Below are 22,699 nucleotides of genomic sequence, written 5' to 3' on the forward strand. Positions count from 1 at the left end.
TTGGGGCAGATCTGATGCAAGCATCCTTTATAATCACCTCCCAGGGAGTCGGTCAAGAAGGCATCTACACCTTCCTGACTCTCCAGATAGGGACAATTTCCGTACAGTGTCACCCCTTTTAGGGGTAGCTTTTAGGGATGAAGTTCTGTAAGTTTCCAGAAACGTTTAGAGTCATGTAACCACTATAATACCAAGAAATAGAACAGTCCCACGGCCGTTTGTCCCATTCTATCCTGCCCCTCCTCCACTGGTAACTACTGTTTTAATTCTTCCCCCAATTCTTTGTCTTTTGCCCATGTGTCTTCTACATGAAATTACACATAATACAACCTTTTGGGGCCTAATTCTTCCTCCTAGTATGCTTTTCAAATTATCCGGATTGTTGCATTAAAGAATATACCTCAATTTGTGTATCTGTTGGACAGTTACTGGACATTTGAGCTCTTTTTCAGTTTTTGGCAATTATGGTACTTGTGTTAGGTTTTTGCTTTTGCTGTTTTGTATTGTTTGTTTTCAGAGTGGCACAAAAAAGCAGAGTTCTATTTTTTTCCGTCATCTAAATCCTCTGGGACTGCTCCTCAGTGCTGCCTGGAAGCCTTGCTTGCATTGATGTAGCTGTTCTTTTCACATCTCCGCTTCTACATTTATTTTCCTTTCCTGCAAACTGGGGCCCGAATGCTCCTCTGGACATCAGGCAGATGAAATAACCCATGTGGTCAATGTGGTCTAGATGGGACATTAGCGTTGCTCTGAATCGCTCGGGAGCCTCAGACCCTAGGCCAGACCGCCTGAGTCATAAGCAGCATTTTAACAAGTTCCCAAGTGTGTCCGACACATCTGAAAGTTTCATGAGTATCTGGTCGTCTTCCACATCCGCTACTAAAAATAAACTACGTATTTTCCTGGAAGAATTGGCTCTCTGTTTCAACTTCTTCTTTCCCTCTCTGGAGTACACTCCCTTTACAGCTGAGTAAAGAACTAACTCTAGGGGAGGTGATGGGCGCCGCATCCTGGAAGGATGCAGGAGAAAGGAGGGAAAGAGGGAGGCTGAGTCCAGACCCCGGGCAGTTACAAGGTCCTCGCAGCCAGAATGGGTGGACAGCGAGAGGTCGAAAGACCGGGACACCCGCGATCACCTCAGTGGCCTCTTGGAGCCGGGACACCCAAACTGGAAGAGGGCGGCAGAAGTGCAGCCAGGCGCTTGCAAAACTTCTCTGCCTGGCCTGGCCCGAGCGGGGAGGGGCGGGGCCAGGGCGGAGGGGCGGGGTCAGCGGGGCGGGGTCGGAGCGAGGGGCGGGGTCGGCGCCGAGGCCGCGGGGGCAACGACGGCGCCGGGGAGCGGGAGCGGCGGCCGGGCCATGTGGCTCCTGGGTCCGCTGTGCCTGCTGCTGAGCAGCCGCGCCGCGGGTGAGTCGGGGCGCGAGGGGCGCAGTTGCGGGCGTGGGTGTGCGCTGAGGGCTGGCGGACCCGGGCGGCGGGCTGGCCGGGACCCGCGGAGGGGCCGCGGAGGGGTGCGCGCCGCGCTATTGTGTGGACGAGCGCGCCGGGTGGTGTAGTGTGTGCGCGGGCGGGGCTTTGTGTGCAGCCGCGATTGGGCGTAGCTCAGTGTGGCCGCGAGTGTGTTGCGTGTGTCGGGGAGCGGAGGCGGGGAGGGCAGAAGTCTTCTTTGATCCCTTCTTCCCGGACGCCGTGCGCCGCGCCAGCCGCCTCGATCCCTGGCGGTGCACCTCCTGCCTCAGTTTCCCCACCTACACCGCGCGCAGAAACCAGTAGCATCGCTGTTTCCTGGCGTTCCTCCCCTGGGCTGTTCGCTGTGGGCGTTCTGAGACGAAACAGGGCTGGACCTGTGAAATCATTTTGTCCTCCGCGCTGAATTTTCGAGCAGAGATTTAAACTGTATGCCGCGGGCGCCCGGACCTGGGAGGGCCCTGGGAGAGGACGCGGGCCTCGTCTGAGGCCGTTCACCCGGCATCACCCAGTGCGAGCATCCTGGGGCCGGGTGGGCAGCGAGCCTCCCTCCCGGTGGAGGGGCAGCGTGCGGTTCCCAGGAACTTTTCTGCCGATGTGGGCGCGCTCGGAATTCCAGCCCGGAGCCCTTCCTCTCTGCCCCTGCCTGCTGCCACAGCTGCCAGCCGCCCTTCCCCGGCCCCTCCCGCCCTTGGCCCCCTGATGCTTATTTCTGGGCAGCTAATGTCCGGAAAGTGGGTGACAGGGCTCGGTGAACTTGCTTGGCGAGAGCGTTGGTGCCATCCACGTTTTAATTGATGCCTGATTTCCCCCCATGCTTCTAGCCACTTGACTGTTGGTGGTGTGTTCTGGGGGGAAGTTGAGACTCATCCTGTTCTGAGCTGCCCCCCCCCCCCCCCAGGGGATGTGGAAGCTTTAAAGGGAAGTCTCAACCCTTCCTTGAAGTCCCTGGTCCCGAGCATCCTCAGGATCAGCAGGCAGCCTCCTCCCCAGCGCTATGACATCATCCCCGCTGCTCTGAGACTCCACTTAGATGTCTGTGGGTTTGCTGGCTCCTGGGGAGAGATTAGCTCCCTTGTGACTGCTGTGGATTTGTAACCTGGTCTGGGTCCATGTGTCCTGTTTCTCCTGCACTACTTGGGGCACCCCTGGGGAGAGGTTTCCAGTTGGGTATTAGGCAGGCTTGAGCAGGTATGAGTTATTTGGAAGCTGTTAGATCCGACTCATTTTCCAAAGTATCTCAAATATAAGACCTGCTTGGATTCATATAGGCAGTGTGCATAGCTGCGGGCGTCCCCAGATAACACCTAAGGGGGGACAGTATGGAAGCCGGTTCTTGTGTGTCCAGTGGACACTTATTTATTTTCCAGTGGGCCCTGGCTTGCTTGGAGTGAGTCTCCATCTCTGTAAAAAGTTGCGAAGTTAACTCTGTTGGTCACTGGTGAGCAGTGGTTGTTTGCCATAGAGCAGTGTGTGTGTAACATAGAGCTAAAAAATAAATAAAATGGTCATGGTAGGGAGAGGAACATAGCTGGCGGAGGCTGTCCATTATCTGTGGACTTTGGATTACCTATAGGGTCCTTGCTTTAGAAACCTGTAGGTGGTTTTGGAGTTTGTGCATCTTTCATCTTATATTAAGCATCATTGTAGCACGAGTACCATTTTGACCCAGGTGCTGCTGGCATCATGGCTGGTCATTTTTCCTAATGCTGGTGTTCACAGCTGGACCAAGTACACTACTCTTCCATCCTACATCCTTCCTCTGGATTCTCTTATGGGATGTTGATAAAATAAGAGGGATTATAAAAGCCAGGATTCGGGTTTTCTGCCTCCTGTTGATAGTGTCCAGTAAAATTTAAAACCTAGCCTGTGCCTTGAGATTCCGAACAATTCAGAGGGCTGACATTCTTGGAACAATTCAGAGGCCTGTGTTGTTCAGGAAGCATCTCAGACACTTTCGTGTGTTTCTTCTTCCTTTGTTTTTATTGTTTGTGGTACGGAAATGAAGCATCGATTTGGACCATTATTATTTTTTAATGTATCTCGCTTGCCAAGAGGTAGCCCAGCTCCCATCATCAGAGGCCAAGTTTTCCTGCAGGTGGGCGGGCCCTGTGGGTCTCAGCATGAGTTTGGAGACATGTCTACTGGCGGCCATGCCAGATGGATGAGTGCTTGGTCTTCTCACCTCCTCCCTGCTGACCTTTGCTGAGACTCCCTGACCTTCTCCTTCTGTCAGTGAAAAGGCTCGATTTCCCCTTTGTGGACTCCCAGGAGAACGAGTATTGACCTTTTCTCCTGGAAAGATCTGCTTAATGGCTGTGAAGGGTTGGTTTTATTTATTTTTTAACTAGCTGAATAGCTACGCTCAGCCCAACTGGGTAGATGAGGCTGTGCACCGAAGTACAAATAAACACACCCCATTGCTTTTCATCTTCAAAGAGGTGCACCCGAGGCTCCCTCCTGGGGTGTGAGGTGTTTTTTCCTGACAGCCGGCTAGGCTGTGTATCGCGGGAAAAGTGGGGGAGGGACGGGATATGAGCAGGGGAGGGTGGGATGGTAAATTCAGAGCCTTGAACACTGGGTCAGATACTGCTTGGCCAGAGTCGCCTGGATAAGTTGATTACAGTTGGCTTGTATTGTCACTATGTAAAGCAGTTAGAGAATTAGGGGGCTCAGGAATATTTATGATTAAATAATTGCATATGAAACACTTGGCATTTACAACCTTGCCGATTTGCATGGGCAGAGGAGGGCAGGGAACCCTGTCTTCATGCCCCATCTCCTGTGTATGAGACACACATGATCGAGTTGAGCTTTTCCAGTGAGTTCCTGTGGCAAGGCCGTGCTTATGGTTTGGGAGAGATCAGTAGCTCCCAGGACGCACAGTGAGGGCTCACCTGGGTTCTAACTCTTGGTCCCCACCTGGGTTTTCTGGCCTTTTGCACAGGACTTCCGGACTTCTCCTCCCAGAGCCTTATGTGAATTCACAGCCCATGGATTGTCCTGTCCACTGATGGGTTCATCCACACCCCTCCCCCAAATCTGTTCATTTTGTGGTCATTACTTTGAAAGGATTCAGCAGAAGTTTCACCTTTTCTTGGAAGACATATTGGTGTACACCGCAGAGACACAACATCAATCTCAGTCCTTGAGGGCAGGCTGGAGATAACCCTGGTCTTGCTGCTGCGTGCTTGGGTGGGAAGCTGGGTGGAAGGATGCTGTAGGATGATCTCTTGGTTGATCAAAGTGGGAGCTCATTTTTATTCACTGAGCTCTATATTTATATTTCTCCTTTTCTTATATGTTTATTGTATTTAGAGATTAAAAAAAATAAGAGATACTACATGACATAGATGCATCTTAGAGCAAGGGAACTGTTTTTAGCCATGGGATGGCCCCAGGGACAAATCCCTTTTTAGCTGTTTAGTTTTCTTGTTTGTTCGCTTTCCCTCTTTCATTCTTTGGAGTATTTTGGAACTGCTTGGGCCATCTTAACTGCAGTGTTTTAATTTAATTGATTTATTCAACTTTTTTTTCCCTAGTGCCTTTATCTGATAACTAGGGAGGTGTTGTTGTTGTTGTTTTTAAAGATGGTGACTCCTGTGGGATTTTATGCACGCAAGCACCTTTCTCCTATTGTAATCTTTGTAGAAGAATCTACTCATCTGGGTGCTGTGGAGTATCCTTAAGCCAGTTTTCTGGGAGAATGGCCTGGACTTTGAAGATGCAGTGTTTTCTTGTCACCTCACTTGCTCATGTGTATGTAGTGTTGCTTATCATAATAAAAAAGCTGTCCGGAGAGCTATCTGCTTGGTCAGAGGGGTGGCAAATGTTGATCTGAGGTGAGATTTCTGTAGGTGCCTGCAGGTATGGGGTAAATCGACAGCACGGTTTCTCAGCTTTGGTACTTGTGACTTTTGGATGGGATTGGTTTTTGTTGTGAGGCGCTCTCCTGAGCATTGTAGGGTTTTCTGTAGCATTACTAGTTCTAGATACCAATAGCAGCCTTCTCCTGACCTAGTTGTGACAGTCAAATATATCACAAGACATTGGCAGCTTACCCCACTTGGGAACCCCTCCTCTAGTGGGAACCTCTTGACATTCACTTTGAGCACTGCCACTGCCTTTCCTAGGAGTGCCTTCTGGAGGCAGTGGGTCACGGTGGCATCCTACTCCTAGTGGGCCATCAGGCTTCTTCTTTATGTGACTATAGCCTGGCAAGTTCAGTGTGAAAACACATTCTCAACTAAAAATGCCCTCTGGCCACTGGCTCTTTCCCTTTTGCATGCTACTTGTGCCATGATGAAAACTTGTGGAATTTTCAATTACTCCTTTGGTTTCTTTGAGAAAAACATATGGTGAGAAAGCAGGGAACAGTCAAGTGGCAGCTGACACCAAAAGCCACCTGGATTTCCCAAGCATTAAACCTGGGACGTTCTGGGGCCGGAGGGCTAAAAGAAAATAAGCTGCCTGAAAGTTGCCTGGGAGGCAACAGTTTTAACCCTGGAAGTTCCCCTTCCTCCCCTCTACAGAGCAGTTATTTATTGTTCTTCTGAGCTCCCCTGTCCCTCCCAACAGATTCCTGCTCTGGGGCATCAAAAAGCTTTACAACTTGAGTGGCTTCTGCAGGTGGTGGAGGAAATCATCTACACTAGCAGAAAGCTGGTTTCTCATAGTTTTCATCATATGCTGTGTCTCATCATATGTTTTAAAGTCTTTTGAAAGTTCTGTCCCTTGTCGCTTTATAGCACTGGAGTTCCTTTAAGGCACTTTGCCTTCTAGCTTCTTCCTTTTTCTGTTCCCAGCCTTTCTTCAATGTTTTTCTTCCTCCTCTCTTCAGATTAGCTGTGTACTTTGTTCTGCTGCTGTCTTCTTTTGTGTGTCAGGTCCCAGGACAAGGAAAGGTGGTGGTACTTGAAGGGACACCGGGGTACAGGGGGAGGAGTGCTCGCTGTCTCATCCTGGCACACTTGTCTCCTATCATACCCTCTTGAGTGAGAAGCATGCAGTTAGCATTTTCCTTTTGCCTTTGAGTATCTAGAAAATTCTTCTTAAACTGTATTGGACTATTCACTAGCTTGATACCAGGCACTGTCTTGTGCTCCAGGAGTGCAGATTGGCATAGAATCTGCTCTTTGATCTTGAAGAACTAAAGGATCTACTGAAGGATTTGAGATTGCTAATCTTCTGTCCTTGTCTGGGGACAGTAGAGGCTCTTTTCCTGCCAGAGGCACCTTGGGTGAATGGAACAGGTACAGATTGGATCGCTGACCTCAGTGAGAATAGAGATGTACAGATGTCCCAGTTTCCTAGAAAACCTGGATACCCTGTCTTTGGGGATGTTTAATTGGAGCTTCATTCTTGAACAGGTTCCAGAAATGATAACACATGTTCTAGCTTGCTTCTTTAGCATTCCAGGTAAAATGTTGGAGCATGGATGTTGGTGTTCTAAGACTCTTTTAGCTCCAGTAGGCTTCTAAGATTGAGTAATTTCTTCCATGGCTTTTAGACAATAGCCTTATTTATCTTATGGTCATACAGTGTATATAATATATATGTCTCTATCTATCTCTCTATCTCTTTGTCTCTACATCTCCATCCATCCATCTGGTAGTCCTTTGGTATCAGTAAGGAAAGGGTTCTCCAAGTTGCCCTGCAAATACCAAAATCCAAGATGTTCAATTCTCTTATGTAAAATCTCACCGTATTTGCATAAAACCTATGCACATATACTTTAAGCCATCTCTAAATAACTTATAATATCTAACACAATAAAAATGTTATATAAAAGTTGTTTGACTATTATTATTTAGGAAATAATGGGAAGGAAAGTCTGTATATGTTGAGTACCAATGCAGTTCTTTTTCTAACTAGTTTTGTTCTGTGGTTGGTTGAGTCCATGGATATAGAACCTGTAGGTGGATATAGAGGGCATATTTTATAGAACATATATGGATATATACATACACACTTGGCTTTCTACATATATGGACTGTAGGTACCACACACACATGTATGGATCCGCGCGCGCACGCGCACTCACACACACACACACACACACACACACACACACACTCTGTTAACCCCTAATCCTAGTGGATTGGAAACTCATTGAGGGCTGTGGTTGTAGTCTTCTTTTGTGGAATCTGCATGAGTAAGAATGGCCACCATCATTGCATATTTACTTTCTGGCAAGGTGCCATGCACCGTATGAGTATTATTTTGTTGTAGCCTTCTGTAATTATGAACACTGCCAAAATAGTACACTGAATACATACTTGTACAAAATTAAGACCAAATAGAAGTAGTGACAATAAAACATTAATATTTTCCTTTGTCTTCTCCTCTCAGTGACTACCATTAACTGTCTGGTAGATAGCAGTTTAGCCTTGTGATGGATTAACAGGAAAATCCACATAGCCACACATAGAGTCATAGTGGAATAAGCTCATACCTATCTACATTTGTAGTTTTTTTCTTGAGATTTTTACTTAACCTCTGATTTCATCAGTTCTGCTTTGAGCCACACGAATGAGTCATTCGCTCCTGTTGTTTAGATATCTCTTATTCTGGTGCATTTAGCAGTTTCTTTCACCTTTGCTCGTGTTGCTTGGCTTATGGGTGTCACTCGTTTTGCCTGTTTCAGGAGCACACGTTGGTGGAGCTTTAGCTATTTGTGAAATCTTCCTCTTTTAAGTGTCTTAAAGTCCTTCACTCTTGCTTCTCAAGAAAATATGGAATTGTAGTCATTTCTTTCAGTGATAAATCGATGCTTCTCTATTATCAAATGTACTGTTTCCCTCCTTTTCGTGTACAGAGTAATTTTTCATTTCAATGCCAAATTCTAGTGTGATCCTTTAAAGACATTCTGCATAGCAGATACATTCAACTTGTGCAGTACCAACAATGTGCAGAACTTGACAGAACTTGACATGAGTGGCTGTGACCAGGTTCACCCAGGGCCCAGAGTGACCGGTACATTACAGCTTCCACCTGTGTATGCTACAGAAGATGCTGCTGGCCTTCAGGCACATCCCGATATCTGAGATGTTGCAGTCTCAGAGACTTATCTTCCAAGCTGTCTGTCTTTCAGCACTTATATAGCTACCCATTCTTTAAAAAACAGCTTTAAGACATCTTTACAATATATGTAGTTTTTTTAAAAAAGTAGGTACTGTGCTCTGCCATCTTACAGATGAGGAAACTCAAAGGTGAAGTCATGTACCGGAGTCATTAGCCAGTAAGAGTGGCTTTAGAACTGGCGTGTAGTTCTGTACAGCATTCAACCAGTGCCTTCACCACTGGATCTGTTGCTTTATGTTTCCATATTTATCAAAAGAAGGAAGTACGTAATCTAGTGAGTGGTAGAGAATTCCAATGTTGGATAGTGAAGTCATCATCCTCTCCATGCTCCCCCCCCGCCCATTAACTTTATTGGTACATTTTAGGTATACAATACAGTTTCATTCATCATTGGGATCATGTACCATTACATGAGTCTCTTGGTTCTTATTTTTTTCCCCGTCCCTTGCCCTGCCTTCACCCCCTCCACCCTTCCCTATTTGCAAAGACCTTGTTTCCATTTTTTTCCTCTTCTCGTATTTTTTTTCTTTCCCTTTTTTCCCTTCCCCTACCCCTCCCAATTCCCCTGCTCTTTTAGACCTTTTCTTCCTGTTACACAATATCAGTTATACATTTTTTAAATTACAATATTAAGATCTAGGAGACATTACCAGATTTTACAGAATTTAAAAGGATATAGAAAGCATATTACAAAAATCTTTTTTGAAATAAATTTGACAACTTCTAAGAAGTGACTTGGAAGACAAATTAATGAAACTAACTCTGGAGGAAATATAAAATTTGACTAGCACCTATTAAAGAAAGTATATTCCTAGCTTGAAAACCTACCTATATGACAACAGCAGGCTCATATACATTTTAACTGATAAATTATATCAAACATTTAAAGCAGAAAAAAGAAGGAACACTTCTCCCCTCATTTTAGGAACTCAACATTGTGCTACTCCTAAAACTGGATAAAGATAATAGAAGAAAAAGGTATGAACATAGATAGAAATTTGTTTAACAAAACAAACTCTTAGAAGTCAGATCTGGCAGTATGTAGAAAGTGGTTTTATTATAGGGATGGCAGTGTTGGTTCAGCATTGGAAGATCCCAAAAGTAATCATTTTAACAGAGGAAAGGAGAAAGCCGTATGATCCTGTCACTAGTTGGAGAAAGAGTATTGGACTAAATTCTATAGCTGTTCATGGTAAAAGCTACCAGGAGACTAGATGTAGAACAGAACCTTCTCAACAGATCAAAGACATGTACTCCATACTTGCAACAAAAACTCCTTCTATGAATGGAGAAGATACAATGCTTTCTCCCTAAAGTGGGGAACAAGGGCATATATGCCTACTCTTCATCTGTCCATTAGACTTTGAAACATAGGTCTAAACCAAAATAGTCTGGCAATAAAATGACACAACTAGGGTAGGATTGGCACAGCAGAAGCAAAATCTTTATATGTAGATGAAATGATCATCTACAGAGAAAATACTAAGAAATCTCTAGGAGCCCCTAGAACTTGTACTTGAATTTAGCAGGATTAGAAAACACAAGGTATATATAAAAATTCAGGCCTGTGTGTACTTGCTATAAATGAAGAACTGGATATTGAAATTTAAAAGTTATGTAGGCATACAAAGGACCCAGAAAAGCCAAAAACAAAAACAAAAACAGTGTTGGAAGTCGTTTAGCACCCAATTTTAAGACTTCTTCTAAAGCTACAATAATCAAGGCAGTGTTGGTGTAAGGAAAGACATATAGATCATTTGAATAAAACAGAATCTAGAAATAGAACCCCACATATATGGTCCACTGAGTTTTGAAAGATTATTTAACAGTAGCATTTTATAGAATATAAACCCAATTCAAGAGCCGAGGAAGAGACAGTGTCTTCAGCAAACGGCACTAGAACACCTGGTATCCGTCTATAAAAATTAACCTCAACCCTTTTTTTCCATACATGAAAATAACTTGAAGGGATTTATGAACCTAAATAAGAAAGCCTAAAAGTATAAAACTTTAAGGAGAGATTATAAGGGAAAATATTTATGAATTCAGGGTAGGCAAGAACTACCTAGGATATCAAAACCATGATGTATAAAAGAAAAAAAAATTGAGATTCCATCAAAATTTAGAACTTTAAATGACATCATTAAAATGAAAAGTAGTCCCTTATCAGACCATATTTACAATGCATATAACCTATGAGCAGAATATATAAAGAATTCTTAGAGCTCATTAATAGGCCACCCAATTAAAATGTAGACATAAGAAGATGATAAATAGCCAGTATAGCACAAGGAATGGTGTGCAGTTCTAGAATCAGAAAAATACTAATCAGTACAATAATAAGATTGAATTATACACTCATTAGGGAGATGAAGTCAAAAGTTTTAAAAGCCTTGTCATGACTTTTTCTTTTTTTTGGATTCTCCCCCTTTGCATTTAATTTGTCATGCCCAATGGATTCATTCTGCTGGGTTTCCTGGGGTTGTGATCCTCATTGTCTTTTCCTAGAGTATTGTCTAAAATGTTTTGGAGTGCCGGTTTGGTATTCATGAAGTTCTTGAGGTACTCTTTATCATGAAAGCATCTTATTTCTCCATCAATTTTGAAAGATAGTTTTGCCGGGTACATCAGTCTGGGTTGGAGGCTGTTTTCCTTGAGGGCTTAAAATGCATCACTCCAAGATCTTCTTGCCTTGAAGGTTTGCATTGAGAAGTCTGCTGTGATTCTGATGGGCTTTCCTTTGTATGTGATTTGTTTCTTTTCTCTCACTGCTTGTAGAATTTTATTCTTCTGCTGGATTTCTGGAATCCTAACTATTATATGCCTATGTGTAGATTTTTTTTGATTAAGGTTAGCTGGAGTCCTATATGCCTCACTTATCTGTATGTCAAGTTCTTTTCCCCTCCTTGGGAAGTTTTCTGCCATCACTTCTGTGAAGAGTTTTTTTATGTCATCTGCTCTCTCTCCTCTTTCTTCATTGACTCCAGTCAGTCTTATGTTATTCTTCTTTGCATCGTCTAGCAGCTGCTGGATTGATTTCTCATGTTCCCTCACAATTTTAAAGCAATTTTTCTTTTCCTCCTCACTAATTGCAATCTTATCTTCTGTATGTGAAATTCTATCCTCACATTGGTTCATTCTGCTGCTCAGACTGTCGATGGAGTTTTTAATCTCTTGGAAATCTGTTTGTATCTGTTTTATGGATTCCATTTGTTTCCTATGTTGGGATTCCATCATGTTCCTCATATCCTCTATTTTTTTATCTGTGTCCTCTCTAGATTGATTAATCATGTCTTGCACCATGAGCAAAATCTTTGCTGTTATCTGAGTAATTATTTCTGATTTCATTTTTCCCAGATCCTCTTTGTTGCCAGTTCAGAGAGTCCAGGTGGTTGAGTATCAGATTGTTCCATCTTGTTTCCCTTTGGGGTTGCTGTAGGTGATCCAGAAGTCTGTTTTTGAGGCTTGTTTATGTGTCTTCTCATTTCCACGGGGCCGGGGGGGGGGTTGCTTCTGGTGCCCACGCGGCTCACCTTCTGTGCCCTAGGAGCTTGGGATGGCAGCAGGGGAGCTTCCTTCTGTGTGTTGGGACCGGCTGAGCTTCACTGCCCTAGGAGCCTGGGATGGAGGCAGGGAGCTTCCTTCTGGGTGCTGGAACCCGCTGAGCTTCTCTGGCCTAGGAGCCTGGGATGGCAGCAGGGGAGTTGATCCCCTCCATGCTTACCGCTTTGGGTAGAAAGATCTGTTTGAGAATCAGTGGAGTAGGAGATCCCAAGCTGATTTTATTCTAATGGCCTGTCTTTGGCAGATTGAGACTAATGTTCTGCATTCTACTGGGTGAAGAACTTATCATTGTAGGCTTTAGAATTGGACCTTTTAGAGGCTTGATTTCTTACAATACTCAATAGCAACAATAAACAAATTGTTTTAGCCTCATGAGACTTGTCTGTGACTATATTAACAATGGAGAGAATTTTCTTCCCCTTTGATGGGAATATTTTGTTGCAATAATAACTGAAAACAATTTCTTTTCAGTCAGAATCTCCCTCAAGCGGTTTTGGGTGCCACAGAGATGGGCTTAGTTTGAAAAGTCTAGAAATGGGCTTTTTAGATAAAAGCGAGGTACTGACGATCATGCTTCATGTCGAAAGAGGAAGTTAAGTTGTTGTTTTGTTTAAAAAATTACTCTCTGACCCTGACTGTGAGCTTATACAGTCCCTGTCTGGGAGAGCTTTTTTTGAACTGATGGTTGATGTTATTTAGTGTGGAAGGCAAACTTTTTAGTGGTGTGCTTCAGAAAGATGCTAGATATCATTGACCCTATCTTGATAGCTCAAACCTTGTGGGCAGGGTGCCTTGCTAGTGAGAAGTTACTCCAGATCTGTGACATGTTAATCACTATAGGCAGAGCAGAATGAACCTCAGGATTTTAAACTCTCACTCCCAACATCTCTCCAAAGATCTGAGAACTGGCCTCTCCTTTTAATTGTGATATCAAGGTGATAAATTGGTAAAATCACCAGTGCCCAACTCCAGCTGTGAATTTTGATGGACTTAGCACAGTGTGCAGACGAGGCTCGCTGTCCTGGAGAGAGAGTGAGGCCATTTAGCTTTCTCTGGAACTGGTCTTCCATGACCGGGGCCAGAGGGATGTGGAATTTATGAATAACTTGATTTAGAAGACTTGCAAACCCAAGGTGCCAGTGTTTCAGGTGGCAGTGGGACACTTGTGTATGTATTGGCACAGAGAAATGAAAGTGTAAAAAGCCCCTGCTCATTATTGTAAGGCTGGGAGAGGTTTGCTCTGGGGATGTCAGGACTGTGTCGTCTTTGATGACATTACTCAGGCACTTTCCTTCCACGTTAGCTTTCAATTAGAGCAGTGTTCTCTGGGAGTTGTTAAACTAATTGGATATGGCTGAAAAATGAGCTGTAGTCACACTCATGGTTCCACAGTCAATTGAAGCTTCTCGATTGGTTTGGAAAGTTCTAAATTTAAACTTGTTTTTATTATAAAAATAAAGTGAAGGAGTTTGGGGAAGATGGAAGAGTGACTAACAACACAAGGTATTCATTTCATCAGAGCTAAAGGCATAAAAAATGGTTGATGCTAAGAGAAACCAGAACAGAAATGAATAAGGTGTTTCAAAAACAGATTTATAAAAGCATCGTTGTAAGCTTGATTAAAAAGTATGGTACTATCAAGTGATCCCGGCTGGCAGGACCCTGGGGAAGCAGATTTGGAAAGAGTTGATATTAACTACCATAAAAGATAAAGTTAGAAAGAATGACCTTTATATCAGAAGTAGTATTAAAAAAAGATGGATCTAATCTTGTAAATGTGATTGAGAAACTCTAAACATTGGTGGAATCTATGCAAGGCACCAGTGATATATGTAGTAGGATAAAGATTTAGCACTCCCAAAATTCATGTCTGTTACTCAAGTCAGTCATAATGACTATACCAGCAAAGTAATAGATGCCAAACATATAATAAGGTTATTCATTTTCTTTCTTGTTAAAAGCTTTTCTTGAATAATAAACAGCTCAATCAAAGAAATGATCAAAAATTGGAATATATATTTGGACAAAGGAATGATGCCCAGAATCAATGGAATAGTACAGTGTCAGTATCTTCTGAAAGTACCCATAAAGTGCATCTCCATAACAGTCTTGAGCAGAAAAAGGAACTCTTTGTTCTTGTGCCTAGGGATGGTGAGAGGTAGGGATGCATGAAGGTGTCTCTTGCGGGTTTTTTTTTTTTTTTTTGGTACCGGGGATCGAACTCAGGTCCTTGCGCTGCGAGGCAAGCGCCAGAACCACTGAGCTAAATCCCCGGCCCACTTGTGTTTTTTGATGTCTGCCTCATTTGCTGTTCTATTCCACCACCTGCATAGCTTAGCATAGAGTCAGGCACACAACAGGGCTTCCTATAAGTTACTTAGAGGGGTCGGAAATAAGAGACAAGTCAGAAGCCATGGTGAATGAAATTTACCTGGCTTAACTACCTCTAGCTTTCGGTGACAAATTGTTTCTCCCCCTCTAGATTTTGGAACAATTTCCTTGATCTTCAAAGACCTGCAGAGATATTTACAAGAGACACCCTTGGCTTAAAAAGACAAAAAAGAGGCCTTTGAGAGGGAAATGGATTATAGCAATTTCAACTTAGGTGGTAAATTAGACCCATACATTATGGGACTGGTGTGTAGTGTACAAAAGAGGTTCCTGACAGGTTAATGAAAACTGCTATACACCTTATTTCCATTTGAGGGAAGTTTACATAGTTTTCTGAATGAATGGAAGACCTTACTAAGAGGGAAAAATGAAAACAGTTCTGTTTTATGAAATATCAATGTTTAAAACATTGAATAGTAAGGAACTTATTCTTCTGGTCTATTTTAAAAAGAAATAAAAATTTGCTGGTGAAAACACTTGGATTCCAGGAAGGAAGTGCATCAGTAAATATAATCTCAAAGGGAATTTGAGTGTGATAGAAATACATCAATTATAAGACTAAATGTAACACAAGATATCACCAACTCTTATTTTTTTAAATAATCACCCATCTGTTCCTTACAGGAGACATAGTAAAAACCAAGCGATATAAAGAGAATGCACAGTTAGAGAAATAAAATCCATTATCCCAGGGCTATTTTTATGGTATCACATAAGTCATTTCTTTGCATTAAGCATTAAGATAGATAAACAGGGTTACTGCAAATGACAAAAGGTTCATTAAACAAATCTCTGATCATCCCACATAAAAAGGCAGGAAGAATTAAGTACACGATAAAAGCGTTGAAGGTTGTTGAAGTATAAAATTAGCTTGTGCTCAGAAGGTTAACATATTTAGAGAATACATAGTTGTAATATATATATTTTTTTAAGTTTATGGGAGTAGGGAAATGCTAGGATCTCAGGGTGCTGCGGGGAGGGTGGTGAAGTTTCTGCAGTTGGGAGTGGTGGGTGGGACGGGCTGTTTCCCACGGGAGCCCCCAGCAGCCTGTGTCGCACACACCTGCTCCCTGGGTCTGCGGAAGTGTTGGCTGGCGGAAGCGCTGGGGATGAAATCCTCGCTGCTAATGAGATGAGAAGGTTGATTAAGCTTAGTGAGCCTGACACCAGTGGCTGCTCAGGCGGTGGCTGCAAGTGGGAATTCTTCATCAGGGTAGGAAAAAAGGACCTAAAGGTGCCCAAGATAGATTATTGAACACTTACATTGTTTTTGGTTTTTTCGGTACCAGGGATTGAACTCAGGACCTTGTGCTTGCGAGGCAGGCACTGTGCCGCTGAGCTAAATCCCCAGCCCACACTTATATTGTTTAAAAGTCTTAAGAATCATTTTCCTGGCTGAGTACAGTGTTTATTTTTTAAGATTCCAATATATGGATTATTGTGCAGAGCTTTGGTCTTCAAGGTATGGTCTGCAGAGCAACAGCATCAGCATTGCTTGAACACAGTCAGCATCGTAACCAGATCCTCATATGATAAGTGCGCATATTAAAGTTGGAGAAGCACTTATGTGGAGGCTGAGAATTCAGGCTTTAGAAGAACCAAACTGGCATTAAAGTTTGGCTCCCTTCCTTGATCTTGGCTAAGTTTCTTAAACTTTTTCAGTCTGTCATGTCTTTATCTGTAAATAGGGATAATAATGGTTCTTATTACATAGAAATATGTTAAATATGATAATACATGTAAAACACTTAACCTTTATAATTGCTTGCCACATGTCACTCATTGGTTAGAAATTATTAGATTTATTATAAAATTTTGAACAAAAGGTAGAATCACAAAACACATGGTACTATAATGAGATTGTAAAGCCATTGGTTTATTATTTTGATTTTATGTAGTTTTGATTATAGACTATAGTTGCATGTTCTGCTTTTTTCACTCATGAACATAACATCAGCATTTTTCTATGCTAAACGAATCTGGGAGAACAAATACAGCCATGTGTTGCTTAACGACGGGTCGGTTCTGAGAAAGGAGTTGTTGGTTGATTGCATCATTGTGCAAACATCATAGCTGGCACTCACACAAACCTAGAAGGTGTGGCACGGTCACTTGGGGAGGCTTCGTGATGCAGCTGACATGTGGTAGACACGAGATGTGGGAGACGGCTGCTGGTGTGGTACTGCATACTGTCTCACAGTAAAGTTTTAAAATAAATAACTAGAAAGAGAACGCTCTAAAAAATGATAAGTACAGCAAAATCGTGCTGCATGAAATTTCTGTCAACAGTGGCCCCATAAGATGATGTTGCCTAGTGATGTTGCAGCTGTCTCAGTGTGTGTCAGATACTCTGTGATGTTCACAGAACCACAAAATCTCCTAACAGCATGCTCCTTAGAATGTATCCCTGTCATTAAGCAATGCAAGACTGTTTCATAAATACGTGAGCTAGTAACATCATTTACTGTCATTATCGGGGGTTATGTACTGTATGTAATTTTGTATGACTGGCAGTGTGGTAGGTGTGTTTATACCATTATCGCTATAAACAGGTGAGCAATATGTTGCACTATATCAGGTGATCGAAATTTTTTACTCCATTATAACTTATTGGGGTGTGCGTGTGTGTGTGTGTGTGTGTGTGTATGGTACTAGGGATGGAACTCCAAGGCTTTTGCACTGAGCGACACCCCCAGCCCAGTGTCTCCGTAAGTTGCTGAGTTGCCAAGACTGGGCTTGAGCTTTCAGTCCTCCTGCCTTAGCCCCCGGGAGTGTAGGGATTACAGGCAAGCACCTCTACAGGGGCTGTGTGGTTTGTTATTAACTGAAACTAACTTAATCCAACCAAGCCACTGACATCCTTTCTCATAGCTCTTTTCCTTGTCTACATGCAGGTAATGATATTACCTGGCCTATCTAGTCAGGAGAAGCCAGTGAGAATGCTTTGGGTAGAAACAGTAAAAGGCAGAATTCTGCATGCTTCTGTTATTGCAAGGAGGTAGGAAAAGCCTAAAAGCATAATTACTTGTTAACGTCACAATTTCACTTTTAAGACTTTGCACTAATTAAATAGTTTGGAGTGTGCATAAAGGTTCAGCTGTGTGGATATTTGTGGCAGCATTGTTTATTGTGGTGAAAACGCTAGGGCTGAATTATCACCCAGTATCCTAAAATACTATGCAGACAATGAGAAGGATGCTGCAGATCTTTGATCCCCAATAAGATACTCACTGGCCATATGTGGCTATATTTAATTAACATTAAATAAAAAATTCAATTTCTCAGCCACACTGGCCCTGTTTCAAATGCTCCCTACTCCCTATATGGCTAGTAGCTACCATATTGGATAGCACAGATAGAAACATTTCCATCACTGCAGGAAATTCCAGTGGATAGCATGGCTCTAGAAGAATGATTCTTATGTGGAAGGAGAATTCTTTTTTTTTTTTTTTTTTTTTTGTACTGGGGATTGAACTCAGGACCTTGTGCTTAGAATTCTTACCAATGGAATGTTTCACATTTGTCATGTACAGTCTATGTGTGTTGCTGTAAATTGACCTATCGTGCTTGGGACATAGCCTGCCATATTCTTATTGTTTCTAAATTAAGTAAAATCTGGCCCTAGTCATCCAAACTCAACAAAAGCTGGAGATTTGGTAAAAGTCAGTGGTTGAATCCCCTCTGCCTCCCGTAGGTTCTATTGGATACCTGCATGCAGGCTTGACATTTTTGCTTTTTGTTCCACAGCCTGTTGTTGGGAGTTGGATCTTGTCTTCTAAACTCTTTAATCTACCCCATTCATCAGTTGACTTCCCTTTGCATTTTACTGCGGTGATTTTCAAGGTTTGGGGGAAGGAAGCCACATCCTTCTGTATGGGTTGCAGGGAGCGTGTTACCCACGAGGTGGGAAAAGGCTGAAAACCATACTGTAGTACATTACAAACAGCAGCAGGGACTCACAGTCTTCTCGATTCATTTGCAGATGTGTCCACTGCTTTCCCCTAGTTTGAGCCTCATGGACTCCCACTTCACCCCTCCTGGCAGCATCAGGCTTCTAGCATCTGGCCTGCCACATGGGTGGACTGGCTCAAACAAAGTTGTATCCCAGCTCTACTGGTCTCTTGTTTCTTGTTGGATTTTTAACATTCCGGCCAGTGTTGCTGGGAAGGAGCATTGTCTCCCAGCCCAATCCCGTCCCCACAGCTAGATGTAGCCCTATGGAGTGTGGTTGCTGTCTGTCTTCCTAGTAAGACTGTGTCTGTGTCTGTAGACAGTCTCTCAGGAAAGCTTCCCAGTCACCCTTCGAAACCTGGCTAGTGATTCTCCTTTTCTAGAAAACTGCCCTTCCATATGCATCTCCCAGTTAACAGAGTTTAATCATGCTGGATATAACATGAAGTACTGCAATTTATTTATGCATGTTCCCTGTACTTGTATCATTATTAAACCTAGATGCTTATAAGAGTAACCTGGGTGCTTTAAAACATATGCTTTTAATGACTTTAAATTCCAGAAGCTTCCAAACATCATGAAAGAACTGAGAATACTCCAACAAACACTGTTGTACATATCACACAGGTTTATCACATTTTAATGTTTGCCATTTAAATTCAGGTTTTCTTTGTAAAAAAAAAAAAGAAATGCTGCCGATACTGTCAGAGACTTTCTCTTATCCCATTACTTTGTGTCCCACACCAGCGGCCACCACTGTTTGCAAGTTGGTGCCTCTCTTTTCTGTCCATGATTTTAATCTTTTATCACTTACGTGCACCTCTGTATCTGGTGCAGAGCACTTTAAATATGGTGCTTTAAAAATATGCTGCTTATACTTTGCAACTGCCTTTTTCCTTTTACTCTTGTAGTTTTGAGGTTCATCATGTTGCCACATACAGATATGGTTTAACTACTGTGGAGTATTCATTGTATGAATATACTACAGATTAATCATCTATTAGCAACACATTTAGGTTATTACCATGACTAGCCATGCTACAGTGAATTTACTGTGCGTAATGGCAGGGCTTTCTGTGTAATCATATTCTCAAAGTAGAATTTCTGATCAAAGGTTTTGCATTTTTTTAGCCTGAACAAGAATTGTCAACCTCGCTATGAAATGGTCCTATCCGTGGATACTCCCTTCATGGTTTATAAGAACACTTATTTCCCCACATCTCTTCCATCATTTGAAATTTGGAGTTCTTTAGTTTCCCCAAAGCACACCATGGTAACTTCCTGTGGTCTTCATTTTCTTTCCTCTGATTTTTAGTGAGGGGAGCGTAGCTCACTGTGGCCAGGCCTGCCCCCTAAAGGAGATGCAGGTGGAGCATGCTGAGACCATATGGCACAGGCAGATAAGAGGTGCTTGTTCCAAAGTGGTCAGAATTTCCGTCCTGAACTTGACCTCAGAGCTGGGTGACCAGTTCTGATTCTGCTGGAGATCAGAATGCTTCCCGTAGATCCTGAGTGCTCCTGATTCTGCACATAGGAGGCAGTGAGCTGCCATTCTGGGGTCCTCTGTCCTGGGAGTCTCATGCTGGAAAGTGCTGAGATTGCTAAACTTGTGTATTTCTTTTCTTTTCCTTTTTTTTTTGGTACCGGGGATTGAACTCAGGTCCTTGTGCTTGTGAGGCAGGCAGTGGAACCACTGAGCTAAATCCTCGGCCCTAAACTTGTGTATTTCACCACGAGAAAGTCAGCACCTTCTAAGCTTTCCTTCTAGTGGGGCTGGTGGTGGTTCCAAGGCAGACTAGTGCTCCTCTTGGCCCATGTTCAGATCCTGGCTGGCTGATCTCATGCTTGCTACAGAGTCACTCGATGTCAGTGGGCACTTTACTTGTGAAAGGGGGATGAGATTAGTGCCATGCTCACAGCATCCTGGGCAGAGAAGATGAGGTCATACGTGCATGCCTGGGGCTGTGTCCAGGGCCTGGCACTCCGAGAATGCCCACCATGCATTTATAAGTTCATGTGTGGAACTGGCTTTGAGAGCTGGTATTGTCATTCACAGATTCCATTGCTGCCATGGAATCCATTTGTTGAATGATTGCTTGAGTTTCTACTCAGTGGCTCAGTGGTATAAACAGACATGTTAAAGTTTTGAATTTTGTTCTAAGAGTAATGAGAATATTTTTAACCTGAGACTAGTGTGATCTCATTTGTGGTCTTAAAACAAAGGTGAGGACAATTGATAGACCTGAAAACTTTGGTCCTGAAGTTTCTAATCACCAGTCATGAACTTGAAATTAGGTTTTTGTGACTCTTCATTTTCACATTGACTTTAAAAAATATATTCTTATCTCTCCCTTCCCTGAAATGTTCCTCTCTCCACTGTCTAAGTCTTTTTGAAATACAGAAAAACCTCGGATTGCAAGTAATTTGTTTTGCGAGTGTTCTGCAAGACAAGCAAACATTTCTAATAAATTTTAACTTGATAAATGAGCGATGTCTTGCTGTACGAGTAGTATGCGACGCCGTATGTCACATGATCACAACTGAGCCAGTGGTTCGCTCTCACTCTCACTGGCTTGCTCTCTTGCTGAGGGATTGTGGGTAATCATCCCCCAACAGCAAGAGATTATGGAGGAGATTTTGTCTTCAGAGGAGGAGGAGAAAAAGGCACAGGAAGCCCTCACTTTAAATGAGATTAGAGAGATGCATAAAATGTGGAAAACAGTGCAAAATTTTGTAGAAAACCAGGACCTGAATGAGGCTGTGGCGGTATGAGCGATATATCTGTTTAACGACAGTGCAGTGTCTTATTTCCGCAAAATGTCCTCAAAAGGAAGCAAAACCAAGTCTCATAGGTAAGTTCCTTGTTAAAGTTGCATGAAAAGAAAAAGATGCCATTGAGCCAGTAGACAGCTGTGATTCTGTTAGGGATAGTGAAAATCATCTCACACCAAACCCTCCTGACTCATATCCTTCACACTAACCAGGAAGGATTTCAAAGGTAAGTGTGGGCAAATTTATTTATTTTTCTTTATATTTTGCATTTTCTTTATTATTTTGTATTATATTACAGTATGGTCGTCATTTTTGTATGAATATTTTGGGGTTATGGAACAAATCATCTGAGTTTGCATTATTTCTTATGGGGAATTCGCTTTGATATACAAGTGTTTTGGATTACAAGCATGTTTCTGGAACAAATTATATTCACAAGCTTTTACTGTATATTCAAGTAACTTTTCCCTCCTTTCTAAAATCCCCACAGCTTTGGAGTTTGCATTTGCTATTGTCTGAGTTAGATGTGTAGGGCTGATGCGAAGTGAGATTCTGGAAGCAGAGGCCTGAGAATTCCTGGATCTGTCATGGTTTTGCTGCTTATTCAAACAGTTCATCTCAGTCTATTTTTGTCTCTACAGAAAGTCCCTTTTTCTAGCCTAAATTTTGTGTCGAGGCGGGCACAGCCACCCCGTGGGGCTGTGGAGAGGACTGAGAAGCTGCTGATAATTTTCCACATGCTGGTTCCACTCAGACTCAGGGGCTGAGCAGCTGCTTCTGAGAGGCTCGGGAAGCATTTTGAGCTCCTCCGGGCATCTCCCCATGAACGAGTTCTTACCATGGACCACAGAGCCTTGGAGGTTTGGAAAGAGAAATGCTCTTTCTCTAAGTACATTTAGGGGAAGACACACTGAAGGTTCCCCTTTTGGTTTAAATTTCATGTACTGTGAGTTGGAGGATGAGAGCAGAATTGAAAGAGATTAAAACGGTATCTCTTAGGACTTGAGTTGTTTGCATATACAGGAAGCCATAAAAAGGATATTTAGTGGATTAAGAATCCAGCTTGGGTGGGGAAGAAATGGGGTAAAAGATGGGCTTTGTAAAATAAATAATGATGCCACTTGGAAATGGTGGTCTGAGGGGAGAAATAGACGTAATGTAAAGTCTCAACCAAAATAATGCAGAGGTCAGGAGAGAACATAGTAAAATGGTATATTTGTCAAGGAATCAGAACTGTGTGAGACACTGTGTGTGTCAGGCCCCAAGGATGATGGCCCGTCCGATTTGATTTTTAATTACCCTTCATTTACATTGCTTGCGATTTTGGGCGTGTGTGTGTGTGTGTGTGTGGTGTGTGTGTGTGTGTGTGTATCCCCTCACGTAAACATTACTAGTCCTTAGACCTAGGAAGAAATTCAACATGAGACACAGAGGTCTTCATAGTGTATCTGTTTACCATCTATTTTAAAAT

General features: G+C 42.8%; 1 protein-coding gene across 4 annotated transcripts in view; it reads left to right on the plus strand.

The window, feature by feature from the left end:
• The first annotated feature begins 1,289 nt into the window (after positions 1-1,289).
• Positions 1,290-22,699, plus strand: part of Ldlrad3 (low density lipoprotein receptor class A domain containing 3) — a 252,219-nt gene continuing 230,809 nt past the window's right edge. For 3 of the 4 annotated variants that reach the window (XM_013075005.3, XM_021264343.2, XM_021264356.2), the window contains exon 1: positions 1,290-1,407. In XM_013075005.3, the coding sequence (XP_012930459.3) occupies positions 1,359-1,407 (49 nt within the window). In that variant the 5' untranslated portion in view covers positions 1,290-1,358. The remainder of the gene's footprint in view (positions 1,408-22,699) is intronic. The other variant, XM_021264353.2, reaches the window with a different exon arrangement.

The sequence above is a fragment of the Heterocephalus glaber genome, unplaced genomic scaffold (genome assembly GCF_053883595.1).
Source record: "Heterocephalus glaber isolate CG9 unplaced genomic scaffold, H.glaber_assembly_v1.0 deba00000594, whole genome shotgun sequence".
Taxonomy (NCBI): Eukaryota; Metazoa; Chordata; class Mammalia; order Rodentia; family Bathyergidae; genus Heterocephalus; species Heterocephalus glaber.